This window comes from Babylonia areolata, chromosome 29 (assembly GCF_041734735.1).
Source record: "Babylonia areolata isolate BAREFJ2019XMU chromosome 29, ASM4173473v1, whole genome shotgun sequence".
NCBI classification, from domain to species: Eukaryota; Metazoa; Mollusca; class Gastropoda; order Neogastropoda; family Buccinidae; genus Babylonia; species Babylonia areolata.
In genome coordinates, this window is record NC_134904.1 from 6,572,267 (window position 1) to 6,593,515 (window position 21,249).

Consider the following 21,249-nt stretch of genomic DNA (forward strand, 5'->3'; position numbering starts at 1 on the left):
CAAGCCCAGTGTGGTGTGGTGACGCTTTCTGTGGCACGTGGGCCATGTGTAGTGGCAAGCCCAGTGTGGTGTGGTGACGCTTTCTGTGGTACGTAGTGGCAAGCCCAGTGTGGTGTGGTGACGCTTTCTGTGCCACGTGGGCCGTATAGCGGCAAGCCCAGTGTGGTGTGGTGACGCTTTCTATGGCACGTGGGCCGTGTAGTGGCAAGCCCAGTGTGGTGTGGTGACGCTTTCTGTGGCACGTGGGCCGTATAGCGGCAAGCCCAGTGTGGTGTGGTGACGCTTTCTGTGCCACGTGGGCCGTATAGCGGAAAGCCCAGTGTGGTGTGGTGACGCTTTCTGTGCCACGTGGGCCGTATAGTGGCAAGCCCAGGTTGGTGTGGTGACGCTTTCTGTGGCACGTGGGCCATGTGTAGCGGCAAGCCCAGTGTGGTGTGGTGACCTGCTGCTGGCAGAACGTCTGACTGGGGAGCTGAGACAAACTGAGGGTAGGGGATCGAATCCCCTTCTAGCCGGAATGTTCTTCCCCTCCGCTAGACGTTGAGTGGTGTTCTGGTGGTTTGGTGACGCTTTCTGTGCCACGTGGGCCATGTGTAGTGGCAAGCCCCGTGTGGTGTGATGACGCTTTCTGTGGCACGTGGGCCGTGTGTAGTGGCAAGCCCAGTGTGGCGTGGTGACGCTTTCTGTGCCACGTGGGCCGTGTGTAGTGGCAAGCCCAGTGTGGTGTGGTGACGCTTTCTGTGCCACGTGGGCCGTATAGTGGCAAGCCCCGTGTGGAGTAGTGACGCTTTCTGTGGTACGTAGTGGCAAGCACAGTGTGGTGTGGTGACGCTTTCTGTGCCACGTGGGCCATGTGTAGTGGCAAGCCCAGTGTGGTGTGGTGACGCTTTCTATGGCACGTGGGCCATGTGTAGTGCAAGCCCAGTGTGGTGTGGTGACGCTTTCTATGGCACGTGGGCCATGTAGTGGCAAGCCCAGTGTGGTGTGGTGACGCTTTCTGTGGCACGTGGGCCATGTGTAGTGGCAAGCCCAGTGTGGTGTGGTGACGCTTTCTGTGCCACGTGGGCCGTGTGTAGTGGCAAGCCCAGTGTGGTGTGGTGACCTGCTGCTGGCAGAACGTCTGCCTGGGGAGCTGAGACAAACTGAGGGTAGGGGATCGAATCCCCTTCTAGCCGGAATGTTCTTCCCCTCCGCTAGACGTTGAGTGGTGTTCTGGTCGTTAGTATATTCCGATGAGACGATAAACCGAGGTTCCTTGTGTGCAATAAGCACCCACGGCAAGATATCTGTCTGCTGGTGTTTTCCCGATTCATACTACACTTGTCGTTGTAACATGTGTTGTAACACGACGTTTGTCGTGGGTTCAGCGTTCTAACAAACCATCTCTCCCTTTACTTTCAACCTTCGTGGATATACATCTGTAACAATTTCTCCAATGACTTTCGACCTTCGTGTGACACACCCTTTTAACCCCTCACCCCACCTCACCTCCAAACCCCAACCCACTAACCTCGTCTTCCAACAGAAGTGTTCAACACACCACCCCCACCCCTCCCGACCCCCAACCCCATCCCCACCCCAAAGATCTCTCATCATCTCACACCGTTCTCACTCCGGGCCGCCAGAAGGTTGTTACCACTACTACCTCTACCACTGTTGCTTGCTGTTACCACTACTACTTCTACCACTGCTGATGCTGTTACCACTACTACTTCTACCACTGCTGCTGCTGCTGTTACCACCACTACTGGGGCGGGCTGGCTCTCCAGGCTGAGACGGGGACCCGGTATTCCCAGTCATGTCGGTGTCCGTGTCTCTGGCCGCCCCCTCCTCCTCCTGCTTAACCGTGCCCGTCTCCCTGGCCTCCTCCTGCTCCTCCTGCTTCACCGTGCCCGTGTCCCTGGCCGCCTCCTCCTCCTCCTCCTCCTGCTTCACCCAGTACTCGACAGGCCGGCCGCCCAGCTTGTCGAAGAGGTCGTCCACCCTCCGCCTCCAGAAGTCGGCGTGCTGCCGGAGGTGTCGGGTGTTACGGGCCACCTGGGCGTCTGGCTGGCCGTAGTGCGGGGGGTTGGCCCGGGGGTCGTAGCCCAGGGTGGCCAGCATGGGGGCCAGGGTGTCCATGTGGGCAGTGACGTCGTCAGGCAGGTGTCCCACCCACCGGGACAGAGCCTCCACGTTCACAGGCTTCATCACCTGGTCCGTAGACTTCTCCCGGCTGTCACACACACACACACACACACACACACACACACACACACACACACACACACACACCACACAACACGTCAGCAACAATCAGTGGGCTATAAAGAAAAGTCAACATTATCTATAAAGAAGAGTGAACATTATCTTTAAAGAAAAGTCAACATTATCTTTGCTTATTAAAACAACCATCTCTATTCTCAAAGTTGTACGCAAGCACAGCATTCCGTCTGTGTATTTCCTTCAGCGTCCTCTTGTTGTGTGGTGCACAGGGTGATATCTAGTATGTTGCATAGCAACAACAAAAACAACAACAACGGCAACAACAGTGGAGTGATGGCCTAGAGGTAACGCGTCCGCCTAGGAAGCGAGAGAATCTGAGGGCGCTGGTTCGAATCACGGCTCAGCCGCCGATATTTTCTCCCCCTCCATTATACCTTGAGTGGTGGTCTGGACGCTAGTCATTCGGATGAGACGATAAACCGAGGTCCCGTGTGCAGCATGCACTTAGCGCACGTAAAAGAACCCACGGCAACAAAAGGGTTGTTCCTGGCAAAATTCTGTAGAAAAATCCACTTCGACAGGAAAAACAAATAACACTGCACGCAGGAAAAAATACAAAAAAATTAATGGGTGGCGCTGTAGTGTAGCGACGCGCTCTCCCTGGGGAGAGCAGCCCGAATTTCACACAGAGAAATCTGTTGTGATAAAAAGAAATACAAATACAAATACAAACATCAAGGTAATGTTCAACTTTAGAATACTAAACTCAGGGGGGCTGTTTAGACGAAAAACAAAGGGTGTCATAGGCTCACCTCGATGCGCTAAGTTGAATGGAACCCTCAGCTAAGCTGTACTACCGCTACTTTCCCATGAAACTGCGACAATTTTATACACAGTAAGCTCAGCCGATCACAGCCAGAGCAACCACCTGCAAGCCATTTTGACTGCTGATCATCCACGTGATCAGCAGTCAAAATGGCGTGCAGGTGGGGAAGGAGTACTCAGCTTACTGTGTATTTGTCGCAGTTTCATGGGAAAGTAGTGGTCGTACAGCTTAGCTGAGGGTTCCATTCAACTTAGCGCATCGAGGTGAGCCTAAGACACCCTTTGTTTTCCGTCTAAACAGCCCCCCTGAGTTTAGTATTCTAAAGTTGAACATTACCAGCAGGTGAACATGATTATGGAAAATGTTACGGCTGCTCTCTGTCGGGGGCGACGATAGCATCTGTGCACACTGCAGTTGGAAGCGAGCACCACAAAACGCGACACCATACTGCACAATACTATGTCACACTTCACTGTTAGGCTAATAAACTAACAAACTGCGTGTCTGGTTATATACACGTGTGTGTGTGTGTGTGTGTACGTGCGTGCGAGCATGTTGAAAATGTGTGTCTGTAACTTTTTGACCCACTTGTGTAAAGTGAGTCTATGTTTTAACCCGGTGTTCGGTTGTGTGTGTGTGTGTGTGTGTGTCTGTGTGTCCATGGCAAACTTTAAATTTGCCATTTTCTCTGGAAATACTTTGTCTGCCAATACCAAATTTGACTTAAACTTAGTATGAAAAAAACCCTTCACAGTCATACCAAGAACAGGTAAGTTTCCCGAATTAAGCCGGGTTTTTTTTCCGAATCATAAACTTATTTCGTTGAGGTTTGTTCCGAAATCCGAACATTCTAAAAACCGTTTTCCACTGAGTTTGGCATGCTAGCAGGTAGGTTGTCTTCGAAGACATGACCTCGTTTTTCTTGTTCACAATTAAAAGGAAAGGAATGCCAATTCTGGACAGAACACATACAGTAATATTAACTACACGATCGACGTGTTTACTGCATATAAATATTCTAGAGTGGACACTTAATTAACTGGAATGAACATAAAAGAAATATTGAATCAATCGTTTCTTTCACCTCTTTGTAGGCCTCGAATGGTTCGTGCAGATCTAGAGATCTACAATGTGTTGCAATGTGCTTCAAGGGATAGCAAAGTTTCCTTTACCGCCGAAATCGAAGAATAATCGAGATATAATAAAACACGCAAAAAATATGATTTAAACGGCGTTGTTACATCCACTACACTTCCATCTATTTGTCGTACGAAGAAGAAAACGTCAATATTCTTTTCAGTGTTAGAGTTAGTCGAATGACGTCAGATGCGCCTGCCGCAGCAGTGGGAATTAGTCCGCTTGCTTCGGAACTGAACATGCATGGTTCGATCCCGCTCGCATTGGGCAGAGTGGGGTATGTTGAGTCAGAAAAAAAATTTAAAAAAATGCAATAACTTCAAACATCATTCAAACTTACCACTCCAAAAAGCTTTAAACAAAACTTTATTCATCTGTAAACATATGCACACAACGGAAAGTGATTTTTGTTTCTATTAATCACGTCACAAAACCGAAACCGAAACGGTAGCCGATATTGACTCAACCTTCCCCACCACGGGGTACGTTGAGTTCCCCCCTGGGGTACGTTGAGTCATCTATTGAGTAGCACTCTGCAACTCAGAACTTAACAAACCAAATACTGTTTTTTTTCTGTCATCTTCCTGTTTGATCTGTTTGGCTGTAAAAGAGTGTTTTTCTTTTTTATAGATTAAACGAATCAAACACAACTGACCGAGAACAATCACATGAAACATTCTTCAATACCCTTGCATTATATAACATGAATAGGGAAAATAATCTATAAAGTAATTGCAAAACCATATTCATCTGGAATGTTCTCGAGAATAGCTTCTCTGATCACTGACACAAGTCACAAATGAAAACGTTGGCCTGGTCACTATCTGTGCAGGTCTCATGGCACCACACTTTGCAACCACTGCACTGAATCCAGTCTTCCCCAAGTTTGGAATGTCATAACAGTCTACAGCAAATTATGCAGCGATCACCCTGGTTTCTGGTCACACCTTGGATCTTGTCTTGTGTGTGATTTTTTTTTAGCCATGTGTCTGCTGTTCTGTTGCACGCATTGTTTTCTCAGGCCTTTCCTCCTCAGCAGATATGTTTGGCACATCTTTGGTTGTCTCCACTGGAGTTTCACATTCATCAGTTTCAGCGGTTCTCTATTTTATTCGTTTCACCCACTGAAGAATTTGCTGGATTGTCTGATGATAAGTTTTCAACACTGAATGTCACAGTAGTCTGTTCGTATTCAGACAGTGGGTTGAACATGTTGAAGAAAACACCTGATGTCACATCATAAAAAGACACGTCTGCCACAACAGGAACTGAATCATCTCCCGTGTTCATCACAGAAATCTTCAAACTGACAATTTCACATGGGACACGGCTGTTGCTGAATGTTGAAGCAATGGTGTTGAGATAACAAACCAGATCTTTCACGCTGCTGAACTTAAGAACAGCATTCCCCCTTGGTGATGGCATGCCAGAATCATTTCTGGAATGAGAGTCAAATAAAAATTATGTAGCAAGTGCCTCCTTCAATGGGTTTGTACAGCATTACTGAGAACTCTTTGATGATCATCACGCAGGCTGGTGCCTGGCTAAAAATGCTTTGAATATTTCTGTTAAGAATTTCCTTAATTGAGGGTGTCTTGTCATCTGTGAGGATACCACAAACTGGCAAACCCTGGTCAACAAAGAACACTACATCAAAAACGCTGAACGATGTTGGAATATCAGAGACCAGCAGATATCCTGTTTCATTTTCTGTCTGAAATGAAATGACGTGTCTGTACAAGCGATCGCCATTCATCAGAATACAATCCAGGTCTTCTCTTGACCACGGAGTTACGTTCTTTGTGGTCGCATGAGAAGCGGCAGTGGCTGTACACTGGCGACCTCGATCAGATTGGAAGACACGATGTTCTTGATGCCAGGATGATTTCAAGACTGAAACAGGTGGACGTCCTGAATTATCTGTTGCTGAATTCAGACATTTCTTCACACCAGTCACTTTCGCAGCTGGTCGGTTTCTGTTTGCAGCATTCAGCTGCGCCTTTTCGGGAGTATCTGTCCAGATTCTACTTTTCTCCCTAGGCTTTGTCTTTCTGTTTGTCTGTTTTCTGCTGCCTGCTTTTGGAAGTGTCCTCACTGTTTCAGGTGGAAAAGTTTGATCCATGTCACTTGTGCATTGTGGACTCTCAATTGTGACGGTAGGGACTGGCAGATCATTTTGAACTGCTGGTGGTGCTGTCTCAGTCCTTATAGGATGAGCTGGTTGGTCATTCTCTGGTTCACACCAAGTGGTCTGATCAGTGACAGGTGGGTCTGGAGGTACTCTATACTCCATGTGTGTAGGCTGTTCCTCGTCTTCCGTGATTTTCTGTGGCTCTGGCACAGTTGACTGAATGAAATCTGACCCTGTGAAAATATCAGAATCCAGCGGTGCAATTCCAGTGCTTTGGAAGCCAGACACAATGTTTTTTTTTATGGCGAATGCTCTTGGATAAGCTTTCCTCTCGATTTCAGCCACATCGTGAATGATCATTCTTTGACCAGGGTGACTGTACATCCAGTCATTGCAGGATTTACGGTAGAAGGTTTTGAACGGTCCAAACACTGTGTGGTCAAGCGGTTGCAGACGATGGGGACAATGCGGTGGGAACGTCAGCAAGACAATGCCGTTTTCACGACAGAAATCGATTGCTTCAAGGGACACGTGGCTCTCATGATTGTCCAAAAGTAGCAAAACCATCTCTGCTTTTGAGCACCTTGTATGCTTCATAAAATGTCTCAGACACTCCATAAACAACTCAGCATTCATCCAGCCGCTAGGACTGCTCAGACCAAGTGAACCAGTTGGTGTTCCTTTGACCATGCTAACATGAAACCGTGAGGAAGATAAAGCAGGGGAGGGGGAGGGGGGGGGACGTATTTCCAATGGCATTAACGATGGCGCACACACTAACTGTTCCTTCTGTCTCGTGTGAGACTACCTGTGATACCTGTTTACAGCCTGATTCTGCGACTACACGTTGTGGTTTCTGAGATGTTGTAACACCTGTTTCATCCAGATTATATATTCTTTCAGGTGTAAACTTGTGCTTCATGTACACTTCTAGCTTGCCTTAAAAGGTCTTCACATTGTGCTCATTGAAGGCAGTTGCTCGAGCTAGGCTCGTAGCTTCAGGTGTTCTCAGACTCTCTCTCTGTGGCGATGCAAAAACGAAGTCATCCAATCTTTTCCAGCAAATTCATGTTCATTCCAGGTTGAAGGAAAAGCCTTCTTGTAGCGAACTGCAAGTTCATTAGCCATGTTACACACAGTTTTTGTGTCAAGGGGAAACCACCATGCGTGAAGTTTTGAGCAGGTAGTTCACCAGGGTGGTCTCTTCTGTCTTTGAAAACACACAACTTGTAGTGCAGGCATCTGAGAAAGTGGCATAAGTGTACTGAGGGTCAAGCTGTCTGTTTTTTGGGTTTTTTTCAAGTGGCGTCTCAGCGTTTCAAAACTGATCCAATACCGTTCTCCCACTTTCCTAGTGGATTCCCCACCAAGGATAGCATCTAGTTCCTCCTGCAAACGCGATGCAGATCTCTCTCCAGCTTCCTTTTCTGTTGTAATTCCGCACCATCTGTTAAAAAAAATAAAATGAAAGAAAAAAGTAGCAAACTTTTCTTTTCTAAGTCAGTAAATATATAATCAATTAAAATTTTAAACAAGTGTTTAATATGTCATGGGGGCAGCTTGAGTCACCATGAGTGCAGGTTGAGTCAGTGACCCAACCTGCCCCTACTCAACCTGCCCCACGTTAGGTGCTTTGACAAGTCACAGTATAATCAAAACACATGTGTTTCTACATTCAGAATTCTGATATCCTTATGTTCGGTAATCTTTTTACTTTCGTTATTTGAAACATTCTTTTTTCTTTCTTAAATGCAACACATAATAATACACTAAGAAATGGGTGAATAAAACTTGCCGTTTGGCGGAGAAGACGTGCAGAATGCAGCTTGATCCACTTGAAGATTTGCCAGTCAAAATCAAAATGGTGCCAGACGTAGAATGGGCATTCCAAAACTAAGACCAGGAACACAAACGAAAGCAAAATATTCTTTAAATTGAGGGTGACTCAACTTGCCCCTTGACTCAACGTACCCCGCTCTCCCCTACCATCTTTTCTTCTTTTTTTTCCTTTTCTCCCATGCTTATTTTATATATCATAGTTAATACAGAGCACTTTTCAACGATTTTTTAAGTATCTTTTTTTTGTTTCTCATCTTGATTCCTTGACTGGATAAAACATGAAGCACAAGTGAGTCTCGAAGGCTTTGCCTCTTGTTGAAATGTTTTGTGAAGGGACAGCTCTTTCGACGTCTAGACTGGAATGTTTGATACTGGAACTGTTTTCCAACGAGAAATACAAATCTTAACAATGGGCATGTCTTGCTCCACTGAGTTTGAAAGTGCAGGCCAGTTCGAAGGAAATTGGAAAGCTGGCGATTACTGTTGATTCATCGCGGTTAAATTCTTCCATTGCTGAGGAAGCATAAGTAAAAAAAAAAAGGTTAGGTGGGTTTTTTTTGTTTGTTTGTTTTTTTTTAATATCCGATGAATGGTGTGTTTTCGGTCTTGATTTATCGATTTCAAACTCTCTCTCTCTCTCCTCTCTCTCTCTCTCAATAACTGCAATTGGGGAGGAGGGGGGGGGGAGTGGGGTAGAGCGAGGTGGGGAGAGAGCTTAAGATCGATTGACTGGGACCGAAAACACCATTCACCAGAGAAATTGTTTGGCGCACAGACTGAACCAGGCCTGATGCAGCTGAACTTTGTGGCCAATGATTTTCTTTTTAAAATGCGGACATTTTGAGAGACTACGCACATTTGCCATAAAACTATATTCTTAGCGTTCGCTTCTGCATGCTTCAAATAACCAGAATATCATGAAACTGATAGTGTCTGTCAGAACATCAGTGAATAAATGACTAAAACAATGTCATTGCCATTCTCTCTCTCTCTCTCTCTCTCTCTCTCTCTCTCTGTCTGTCTGTCTGTCTGTCTCTTTATGTCCACCTGTCTGTCTGTCCCTCTGTCTCTCTCTCTCATATGACAAAAAATATGGCACTGACATCCAGACAGAAACACCAACGTAAGCCTCTCACTTTAAAACTTGAGGAAAACAAGAACTCAGTTGAACTAGTTTGTGAGCACCGCGTTCTTGGGGTAATTATTGATATAGAACTGAACTGGCAAGCTCATATCAACCATGTATGCAAACAAATAGCCAGCAATTTGTTATTACTCAATAAACTTAGATATTACGTCGATGTTCCAACCAGAAAATTATTCTTCGGGGCACATTGTCTTTCTCATATCAAAAATGCATCTACAGTCTGGAGCAATGCCAGTCACAACCAGCTAAAAAAAAAGTTAACTCATTGCATAGACGAGCAGCTAAACTTATTTTACCAAACTACTCCCTACCAACAGATGAAAAACGAAACTGGAAATGTTACCACTATACAAGCAATTCGACTGCAATAAAATGGTCCTCATGTTCAAAGTACACAAAAACATGTCACCACCATACCTCAACGACATTGTTCAACGGGCATCAGAGCGTTACGATTCAGATAATCATATTCTGCCTCGTGTGCGCATCGATTTGTACAAATCTAGCTTTGCATTTTCTGGACCATCTGTTTGGAACTTTCTTCCTTCGTTCATTAAGACGTGCGATTCATTACATTCCTTCAAATTACGCATTCGAAAACTTCTGCTCCACAAACAATAGGCCCGCAAAGCAAATTTTACCAGCTGAAAAAGACAGAAAATAATTCTTTTTGTGAAATTTGTATCTATACCTTTACATGCAGTGAATTTAATTTTTCTACCTTTGTGCTTTAATGTTTTATTTGTTCGCCTGTTGGTTGGATGTTATTACCTGTAACATCTGCATCAGCAGATTAATCACTTCTACAATATGTACAATGAAAAAGTTGTGTTTCTCTGTTATCTTTATGTCCGCTACTTGTTTCTCACTTTGGTCACGTTTCTGTATATCCATAAGTGTGTGTGTGTGTGTGTGTGTGTGTGTGTGTGTGTGTTGGGTGAAGAGAATGTGTGCATGTGTATCTCTCTCTCTCTCTCTCTCTCTCTCTCTCTCTCTCTCTCTCTCTCTCTCTCTCTGTCTGTCTGTCCCTCTGTCTGTCTGAAACAAAGATGCGAGTTACTGGATATATAGTTCTTCCACACTCCCCTCCCCCTCCCCCCAAACACCTCTGATTGTCCTGATACGTTGTTCTTGTTCTTGTTCTGTGTGTGTGTGTGTCTGTCCCTCTGTCTGTCTGTCTGTCCCTCTGTCTGTCTGAAACAAAGATGCGAGTTACTGGATATATAGTTCTTCCCCACTCCCCCGCTACTCCCCAAACACCTCTGGTTGTCCTGATACGGGCTTGCGGACTAATTACTGAACATGTCAGTGTCACTACGAGAGAGTCTCTGCTCCTCTGCTGTCCCTGGCTGTCAATTTCCCGGGCTTGCATCAGTCCGCATCCTCTTCATCTGATTCTGTCAGTCAGTCTGACCGGATAGTGTCTGTGTTACTCCTCTGTGTGCGACAGAGACCCATCTCTGTGTGATAGAGACCCGTCTCTGTGTGATAGAGACCCATCTCTGTGTGATAGAGACCCGTCTCTGTGTGATAGAGACCCGGCTTCTTATTTTCTTTTTTCTTTTTTTTCTTTTTTTTATTCGTGCATTGTATAGTTTGAAAAATGAACTATGCTCTGAAATTGTTTTGTTTTGTTTTGTTTTTGGGTTGTTTTTTTTTTAATATCGTTTCCCCACATCGCTCATCTCACGTCTTCCCTCTCAAAGCCGTTCAGCCATAGTCCCGGTGTTGTGCAGTCCACATGGAACTATCAGTGTCATGTCGCCATGAGGACACACTCCAGTGGAGACCCTGCACCGCTACAGGAATCACATTTGTTGGTGTTTATAAGAGCCTGCTATGATTCATAATACGCCAGAACACCACGTACTATCCTGCCCCCCCCCCCCTTCCTTCAGGCGATCAAACATCCATAATTATCTCCCTAATTATCGCCGGGTGTGGCTGTGCATGGGGGACTCGGGATGACCAGAAGGTGATGGGGCTGAAACAAAGCACAGACAACGAACACTGATGGGACTGCTTTGACAAGGCTGCACTCCACACTGCCTTTCGTGGTGCTTCGATCAGAGTCAGGACGCGCACACACACACACACACACACACACACACACACACACACACACACACACACACACACACACACACACACACACACACACAACTGCAGGACCAATCAGAAGGGGAGAAACACAGTGAGCAGCTCCCTCAATGACGTCCCTGCAGAGGATGACACTGGATCGTGTGACCTTCACCAGTCTAGCCATCTGAGCCCAGCATTTAACGCTGGTGTACGTCTGGAAATAACTCTACACCAAGTCCTTTGGCCTGTATGGAGTCGACCCAGAAACACCCCCTTTGGGGTTAAATCAGGGCGCGGATATTTTCATTGTTTTTTGTTTCACCCCGAGTCCCATATTCACTTCAACCCATTTCCCCGTTGAAAAATGTCTATTTAAAACCCAAAACAAACAAGGAAACAAAAAAAACAAAAAAAAAACAAAAAAACAACAACCAACAACAACAACAACCCCCCCCACCCCTCCAAAAAAAAAAAACAACAACAACAAAAAAACAAAACAAAAAAAAACAACCCACAAGAACATTTGAATGACTCCACACTTTGTTCCCCAAAGACCCAAGGGAATTGTTTCCTGGTCAGTTAACGTTGATATTTCCATATATACCTCTGAAGTGGACATTACGCACACGCATACATCTCCGGCGCGAGCAGATTACATACACATCTATGATGTGGACATGGTATGCACAGACTTCTGACGTGGACAGGGTACATACACATCTCTGATGTGGACATGTTGACAGCAGATACAAGGATAGTCATATCAAAACATGAAGGGATCATATTTTTTTTCCATCAAATATTTCTTAAGTGCTTTTTTGAATGGTTGCTTTAGACGACATGACTTTAAGGAGGGAGGCAAACCATTCCATACATACACTTTTGAGCGGAAGAATGTCTAGATTTTTATGGTCAGTATCTGTCACAGTATTACACTTTAGCTTAATCAGTTTTGGAGCTCTTTTGTGCAAGCGACTGATGTGTTTGAGGTTGGTTTCGGGGGCATTATCCCACAACGTGGATGCATAGTTTATGAGAGATAGAATATGTGCGTGAAAAAATAGCTTCCTAGAATGAAGATTGAGAAAATGTCAGAGACAGAGACAGCGACAGACAGACAGATACACAGACAGAGACACAGAAACAGAGAGACAGAGAAAAACCACGCCAAGTATTAGACATAAACAGACAGACAGATATCTCTGACCTGGACAGGGAGATCTGATTGCCGATGAAGTCCTCGTGGTGCAGCACCGTGTCGTTCCAGGGCAGGTCCAGAAAGCTGAGGATCTTGGACATCCACTCCCTGGGGTGCAGCACCAGCTGCTCGTAATACACGTGCAGACAGCGTGCGGGGCCCACCTTCAGACACTGCGCGTGCATGGTCTCCATGGCGGCGTTCCACTTCTGCAGACACTTCCGGTAGCTGCCCAGGTCGAAGCCCATGATGGTGACTCTCCGCGAGATGATGGAGTGCACCACGGCGCGGCCGTCCCGGACCATCAGCAGGAACTTGGCCCGGGGGAACTGGCGGGACAGGTACAGCGCCGACTTGAGCGTGAAGGGGTCCTTGTTGCATAGCCTGGGCGCCGCCTCCCCGTGCTTGGCGATCACCTCCAGCAGGAAGGCCCGGACCGCAGAGTCTAGCACCTCCGAGGTCACCCCGGCGGCGTCCAGGCGACGCTTCTCCAAGGGCGACGCCTCCATGTGCGATCTGAGGGAGAGGATCCTGGGGATGATCCGCGTCTCCTCCCCGCAGCGCACGTGCGGGTGTGCGTCCAGCATCACGCGCATGAGGGTGGTCCCACTGCGGGGCATGCCTCCGATGAAGATCATGTCCATGTCTTCGCTGTAGAGGATAGTGTGTTGGTCGTTCTGGTGGTGGTTGTAGTTGTGGCTGTCGTCCTCGTCGTCGTTGCTGTTGCGGTTCTTCCTCACCCTCCGGCCGTCCCGGGTCACTGTCAGCAGTAGGGCTGACGAAGGCGTGTTGTTGCTGTCACCATCGCTGCAGGGCAGGGTCAGGTGCAGCACGTACAGCACGCAGGCCGCTGTCAGCAGGAGCAGGAGGTGACGGATGGTGAAGGGTCGGCACAGGTCCACCATGGTCAGCGGGGAGGATTCTGATTCACAGTTCGGGGTTGGGGTTTTAGTCAGTCAGTTAATTAGTTAGTTAGTTGTTTTGATTTATCTTTTTTTTCTTTTTTTAATCAGTTACCTACTACGTCTATTATATTTTATTTCAATTATATGTTAAAACTATTTACTTGTTTGATTTACCATGTTTGTTTGTATGATTTTATGTTAAAGAACACGCACGCATGCACGCACGCACACACGCACAAGCACACATACGCACACAGACACAGATACAGACACACACACACACACACACACACACACACACACACAGAGGCGCGTGCACGCATACGCACGCACGCATACACACAAATGCACACACACACACACACACACAAACGCATGCGCGTGGGCGTGCACACACACACACACACACACACACACACACACACACACTGGGGCTGATGACTCAGTCTCAGTCTCAAGGAGGCATCAAAGCGTGCGAACTGATCCATATACGCTACATCACGTCTGCATTCACGCGTTAATTTAAGAGAGAGAGAGAAAAAATAAAAAGCCATACTAATGCATTATCTCAACGCTCTGTCAGATCTTATGAGCCTGTCCTAGGTTTGTGTGCGTGCGTGTATGTGCGTGCGTGCATGCGGATGTGTGTGTGTGTGTGTGTGTGTGTGTGTGTGTGTGTGTGTGGAAGGAGAAGGAGGAGGAAAGAGGAGTAGTTGTAACAGTAACAGCAGCAGAAGTAGCTGTAGGAGGAGGGGGAGGAGAAGGCAGGGGAAGGAGAAGGAGATAAAAAGTAGTAGTAGTAGTAGGGGAAGGGAAGGAGGAGGAGGAAAATGAGATAAAAGTAGTAGTAGTAGTAGTAGTAGTAGTAGTAGGGGAAGGGAAGGAGGAGGAGGAAAATGAGATAAAAGTAGTAGTAGTAGTAGTAGTAGGGGAAGGGAAGGAGGAGGAGAAAAATGAGATAAAAGTAGTTGTAGTAGTAGTAGTAGTAGTAGTAGTAGTAGTAGGGGAAGGGAAGGAGGAGGAGGAAAATGAGATAAAAGTAGTAGTAGTAGTAGTAGTAGTAGTAGTAGTAGTAGTAGTAGTAGGGGAAGGGAAGGAGGAGGAGGAAAATGAGATAAAAGTAGTAGTAGTAGTAGTAGTAGTAGTAGTAGTAGTAGTAGTAGTAGTAGTAGTAGTAGTAGTAGTAGTTGTAGTAGTAGTAGTAGTAGTAGGGGAAGGGAAGGAGGAGGAGGAAAATGAGATAAAAGTAGTAGTAGTAGTAGTAGTAGTAGTAGTAGTAGTAGTAGTAGGGGAAGGGAAGGAGGAGGAGGAAAATGAGATAAAAGTAGTAGTAGTAGTAGGAGGAGGAGGAGGAGGAGGAGGAGGAGGAGGAGGAGGAAAATGAGATAAAAAGTAGTAGTAGTAGTAGTAGTAGTAGTAGGAGGAGGAGAAGGGAAGGAGGAGGAGGAAAATGAGATAAAAGTAGTAGTAGTAGTAGTAGTAGTAGTAGTAGTAGTAGTAGTAGTAGTAGTAGTAGTAGGGGAAGGGAAGGAGGAGGAGGAAAATGAGATAAAAGTAGTAGTAGTAGTAGTAGTAGTAGTAGTAGGGGAAGGGAAGGAGGAGGAGGAAAATGAGATAAAAGTAGTAGTAGTAGTAGTAGTAGTAGTAGTAAAAGTAGTAGTAGTAGTAGTGAAAGGGAAGGAGGAGATAAAAGCAGCAGCAGCAGCAGCAGTAGCAGTAGTAGTAGTAGTAGCAGGAAAGGAGGAGGAGAAAGAGGGGGAATCTCGGACTTTTTCCAAATGTCAACCCTCACTACCCCCCACCCCCCTTCACAAGGCCTTCAACAACTCGAAAGTCGCTTTCCCTTCTCACACCACCCTTCATTTCACTGCCATACAGTCACTTCATGTCACTGCCACACAGTCACTTCATGTCACTGCCACACAGACACTTCATTTCACTGCCACACAGTCACTTGATTTCACTGCCACATAGACACTTCATTTCACTGCCATGCAGACAGTTCATTTTACTGCCACACAGACAGTTCATGTCACTGCCACAGAGTCACTTCATTTTACTGCCACACAGTCACTTGATTTCACTGCCACACAGACAGTTCATTTTACTGCCACACAGACACTTGATTTCACTGCCACACAGACAGTTCATTTTACTGCCACACAGACACTTGATTTCACTGCCACACAGACAGTTCATTTTACTGCCACACAGACAGTTCATTTTACTGCCACACAGACACACCATCACACTTCATTTTACTGCCACACAGACACTTCATTTCACTGCCACACAGACACTTCATGTCACTGCCACACAGACACACCACACTTCATTTCACTGCCACACAGACACACCACACTTCATGTCACTGCCACACAGACACACCACACTTCATTTCACTGCCACACAGACACTTCATTTCACTGCCACACAGACACTTCATTTCACTGCCACACAGAACACCACCACACTTCATGTCACTGCCACACAGACACTTCATTTCACTGCCACACAGACACTTCATTTCACTGCCACACAGACACTTCATTTCACTGCCACACAGACATACCACACTTCATGTCACTGCCACACAGACACACCACACTTCATTTCACTGCTACACAGACACACCACCTTCATTTCACTGCCACACAGACACTCACACTTCATTTCACTGCTACACAGACATCCACACTTCATTTACTGCTACACAGATATACCACACTTCATTTCACTGCCACACAGACACACCACACTTCATTTTCACTGCCACACAGACACTTCATGTCACTGCCACACAGACACTTCATGTCACTGCCACACGGGCACTGTTTGAGAATGATGTTTGTTGTGCCTGATACAGCTCGGCTGTGAGTGAAACATTTCTAAGGGACAGAGAATGATGGTTTCATTCCCTGGGGACGCGTCAGACGTCTTGACAGTGGTAGTGCATAATCTTCCGCTGACAAGACAAGATGAAAACAATCTTAATTAACGAGGGTTGAACATAAACCTCTCTCTCTCTCTCTCTCTCTCTCTCTCTCTCTCTCTGTCTGTCCTCCCGTCTGTTTGTCTGTCTCTCTCTCCCCGTCTTCTCTTCCTCTCAACCTCTCTCTCTCTCTCTCTCTCTCTCCCTCTCTCTCTCTCTCTCTCTCTCTCTCTCCCTCTCTCTCTGTGTTGTTTTTCGTTCTTCTGGTGCTCTCTCTCTAGAACTAAAGAACACTCTCCGTGTGTGCTTGTGTTTTAGTGTCGAAGTTGTTCATAAAACAGGAATGAATAAATAGATGAATAAACTAATAAATAGACACATAGTAAAACTTTAATAAATAAACAAGCAAACAAACAAACTAATCAATCAATAAAAATAGATAAATATTAAATAAGTAAATCAATAAATGAATTAATTAATTAATATCGATGCTACTACTACTTATTGTTATTATTATTAATAGTAGTAGTAGTAGTAGTAGTAGTAGTAGTAGTAGTAGTAGTAGTAGTAGTAGTAGTAGTAGTGCCATTATTGTGATAATAACAGTATCATCATCATCATTAATATCATCATTATTTCTTAACAGTCCCCATTATTCCACAAATATGTATATCAGATATCAGAACGTATAAAAGAACAAAAATACATTTATAAGACATTTCACACGTTTTATATAAAAGTTTTCCTGTAGATGTCGTCATGCATTTTTTTTCTTCTCTCTCTCTCTCTCTCTCTCTCTCTCTCTCTCTCTCTCTCTCTCTCTCTTTTAATTTTTTTTTTAATTTCTCTCTTTTCCTTTCTATCATCTTTTCTTCTTCTTTTTTTTTTCTCTCTCTCTTGACTTTTTTCTTTTTCATTCTAGCCATCTATCTTTTCATTTGTACCAAACTGATTTTTTTTGGTTTGTGTGTATGTTTGTCTGTTTTCCCAACAAACTGAAACTCTTGATGTTTCAAATCTTCCTTTTCTGTCTAAATTGTTAGAGCGTCTCGTTCTTTTGCAGCTTAGTGACCATTTGACTCACAACAACGTACTCAGAACTTTCCAGTCAGCATACAGACCTCATCATAGCGCTGAAACCGCACTTGTAAAGATCATGGGTGATATTTTAAATCCCTTGACAATAGTAAAATCTGTGTTCTTACACTGTTTGATCTTTCTGCTGCTTTTGATACCATTGACCATGCTGTCTTGCTTAACAGACTTAGATACTCCTTTGGCATCTCTGGCTCCGCACTGTCATGGTTCCAATCCTACCTTAGAAACGGAACAGAAACAGTCACGGTAAATGACCATCAATCTTTCCCATCAACACCTGTATATGGCGTTCCGCAAGGATCTGTGCTAGGACCTGTTCTGTTTATTCTCTATACTCAACCACTTTTCGATGTTGTCAAAAACCATTCTGTAAATCACCATGCCTCTGCTGACGATAACTAGCTTTAAAAAGAAACGACTTTTTCCGATCTTGACTCTTCCACTGGGTCACTTCAACGGTGTATTGCTGACGTTAAGGCATGGATGAATCAAAACAAACTACAGTTAAATGATTGTAAAACTGAAGCTATTATTAATTCTTCAAACAGACTGTCTATAAACAACTCCTTGCCTTCCTCTCTTAAAATTGGAGATTTAGATGTAAATTTTGTATCTTCAGTGAAAAATATGGCAACACGTAAACAATCTCTGCAAGGCTGCATACTTTTAAATTCGAAAAACCAGTTCCATCCGACATCTCCTTACTACTCAAGAAACAAAAAAACTTTGGTGTGCTCTCTTGTCTTGTCCAGACTAGATTACTGTAACTCACTCCTCATTGGTTGTCCTAGATACTTAATACAAAAACTCCAGAAAGTTCAAAACGCAGGAGCAAGATTAATCTTTAGAACCAAAAAGACTGACAATATCACTCATCTTCTGCATTCTCTCCACTGGTTACCAGTTTCTGCCCGCATTCAGTACAAAGTTGCAATTCTCACATTCAACTCCATTTTGGGTGCTGCTCCTCAGTATCTGAGAGAATTGATTCAAACCTACAGACCCCGTCGACAACTCGATTCACGGCGGCTACTTGCTCCCCGTGTTAAAACCCGATCCTTCGGTGATTCTTCCTTTTCTTATTCAGCTCCATATGTCTGGAACAGTTTACCTCAAGATCTTCGCCACTCTCCTTCCTTTCAATCTTTCAAAACTGGTCTGAAAATACATCTTTTTGAAAACGCCTATCCATAGACCTTCCATACCTTTTCAGTTATAAGCCATGCAAACTCTTTCTCTCTTTCGTTGTGTGTGTGTGTGTGTGTGTGTGTGTGTGTGTGTGTGTGTGTGTGTGTGTGTGTGTGTGTGTGTGTGTGTGTAATTATGTAATGCGCGTAGCCTCTGAATCTGTTTTATATTATTGTGTGCTAAATCATTATTAATTTTTTCTTCTTCTTTCTTTTGTGAGTTATTGCGCGCGCGCGCGCGTGTGTGTGTTTGATGTTTATTGTGAAGCGCTTTGAGCTCTCTTTGAGGGAGGAAAGCGCTCAACAAATGTCCATTATTATTATCATCATCATCATCATCATTATTATTATTATTATTATTATTATTATTATTATTATTATTGTTATTATTATCATTATTCATGACTAGAAAGTTCTGTTCGTGGAGATTTTTTTCGTTTTTGTTTGCTAGTTTGTTTGTTTTTTCGTTTTTTGGGTTTGTTTTTGCTTTTGTTTGTTTTTGTATTTGTTTTATTGTTTGGGTTATTGTCGCATTGCGTCAGTAGCGTAATGCAAAACGTAGTATTTCTTTTTTACGGTGCATTTGCCATAAAGAAAACACCACTACCCCTCCCCAACCCCCTTAAAAAAAACACACAAAAAACACAAAAAAACACACAAACAAACAGGGAAATAAAAAGAACATGTACAGGGAAGATGGACTAGAAGAAAAGAAAGCAAGAAAAAAAGAGGGGGGGGGGGGGGACCAACAAATGACAAAAAAGAAAGAAAGACGAATGGAAGACATAAAGAAATAAAGTAATAAAAATTCACAGAAAGAAAGGGCAGAAAGGAAAAGAAAGATAGCGAGTAATACGGAGAGAACGAACGAAAGAAAGAAAGAAAGAAAAAAACAACGAAAGAAAGAAAGAAAGACAAAATTGTATCTTTACTCTCTCTCTTCGTTTCTCTGTCTTCGTCTCTCTCTCCAAGATAGCGATCGATTTTGGGTTTATAAACAGTTCATTTCTATGCATTCAGTTCCGATTAATCTGTCAGTCAAGACGGAGGACAGCCATTTAAAATGTATTGTGATATTGTTTAGATTTGGGATATCCGATCTCTCTTCATCGTTATCGTTATAGTGAATTTAATGAACACGTTATTATTTGCCCATTTCATTTGTCCTTAGTGCACATGTGCTGAAGAAAATATACTTCATTTTGTGTTATGTTGCCCTGCCCCGAATGAACTTTGCACCAGCAAATTCTATATTTAAAATAAAATAAATAAATAAAAATAAAAATAATAATAATAATAATGATAATAAAAATAAAAAAATAAAAAATAAAAAAAATTAAAAAACAACAACAGATAAACATACATGATTATCTGCTTCGATTTTCCTTGCCTTTGTCATCAACAAAAGAAATCATTGTAAAACAGTTCGCTATATATACAGGTATAAGGCATTCGAAATCCACAGTTTGATATATACTTGTGATTTTTTGTGTGTGTATGCATTGCCAATTTGTAATTAATTAATTGTTTTCTGTTCCATATTATTCTGAAAATTGTGACAGTTTGTATTGTAATGTGTGTTCACTGCATCCCCTTCACGAGGGGCCACGCACACGCACATATGCATGCATACATGTACACGCAAACACGCGTGCACGCACACACAAAGTCAGACCAATTGACAGTTTCAGTTTCAGTTTCAGTAGCTCAAGGAGGCGTCACTGCGTTCGGACAAAACCATATACGCTACACCACATCTGCCAAGCAGATGCCTGACCAGCAGCGTAACCCAACGCGCTTAGTCAGGCCTTGAGAACACACACACACAAAAAAAAAAACAAAAAAAAACGGGGGAATAAATAATAGATAAGCTTGCATAAATAAATAAATAAATAAATAAATAATATAGAAAAAGGTAGTAGTAATAATATTAGTAATACTAATAAAATGATAATAATAAAACATAAATAAATAAATAAATAAGACAGCAATGGTGATAAATAAGCAAATAAATGTAAAATATGAAGACACACATTCACACATACACCCACACATGCATAACAGAAATGCACCAGACATGCAGTTTCACATATATGAAAGCACAGTCAAATACATATAAACGTACATGAGCTCCAACACACACACACACACACGCATTACCGTGCACCTCCTCTACCCCCCTCCTCCACACACTCATTTCTAGTCTAAGTATCGCAGCTTCCACGGCACACACACACACACACACACACACACACACACACACAAACAAACACACACTCACAGAGATGAACACTTACTTGTACAAGCACATAATTATGAAAGCACAGTCAAATACATATAAACGTACATGAGCTCCAACACACACATACACACACACACACACACACACACACACACATTACCTTGCACCTCCTCTACCCCCTCCTCCACACACTCATTTCTAGTATCGCAGCTTCCACGGCACACACACACACACAAACACACACTCACAGAGATGAACACTTACTTGTACAAGCACACACACATACGCCCATATCTCCCACCCCCAACCCCACACACGTA

At 44.0% G+C, this 21,249-nt stretch overlaps 1 protein-coding gene across 1 annotated transcript; it reads right to left on the bottom strand.

Moving 5' to 3' along the window:
- Positions 1-508: 508 nt before the first annotated feature.
- On the bottom strand, positions 509-13,451 carry LOC143275045 (protein-tyrosine sulfotransferase 1-like). The gene is made up of 3 exons (XM_076579108.1): positions 12,575-13,451; positions 1,784-2,215; positions 509-1,124 (listed from the first exon to the last, which is right to left on the bottom strand). The coding sequence occupies exons 1-3, from the start codon at positions 13,207-13,209 to the stop codon at positions 509-511; spliced, it is 1,683 nt and encodes a 560-aa protein (XP_076435223.1). The 5' UTR covers positions 13,210-13,451.
- Positions 13,452-21,249: the final 7,798 nt, after the last annotated feature.

Bases quoted from the DNA above. Each gene is read 5' to 3' on its own strand.
- LOC143275045 (XM_076579108.1), bottom strand. From the start codon at position 13,209: ATGGACATGATCTTCATCGGAGGCATGCCCCGCAGTGGGACCACCCTC. The intron at 2,216-12,574 runs GTCAGAGATATC...TGTGTGTGACAG, and splicing joins AATCAGATCTCCCTGTCCAG to CCGGGAGAAGTCTACGGACC. The intron at 1,125-1,783 runs GTCCCCGTCTCA...TCAGCTCCCCAG, and splicing joins GACATGACTGGGAATACCGG to GCAGACGTTCTGCCAGCAGC.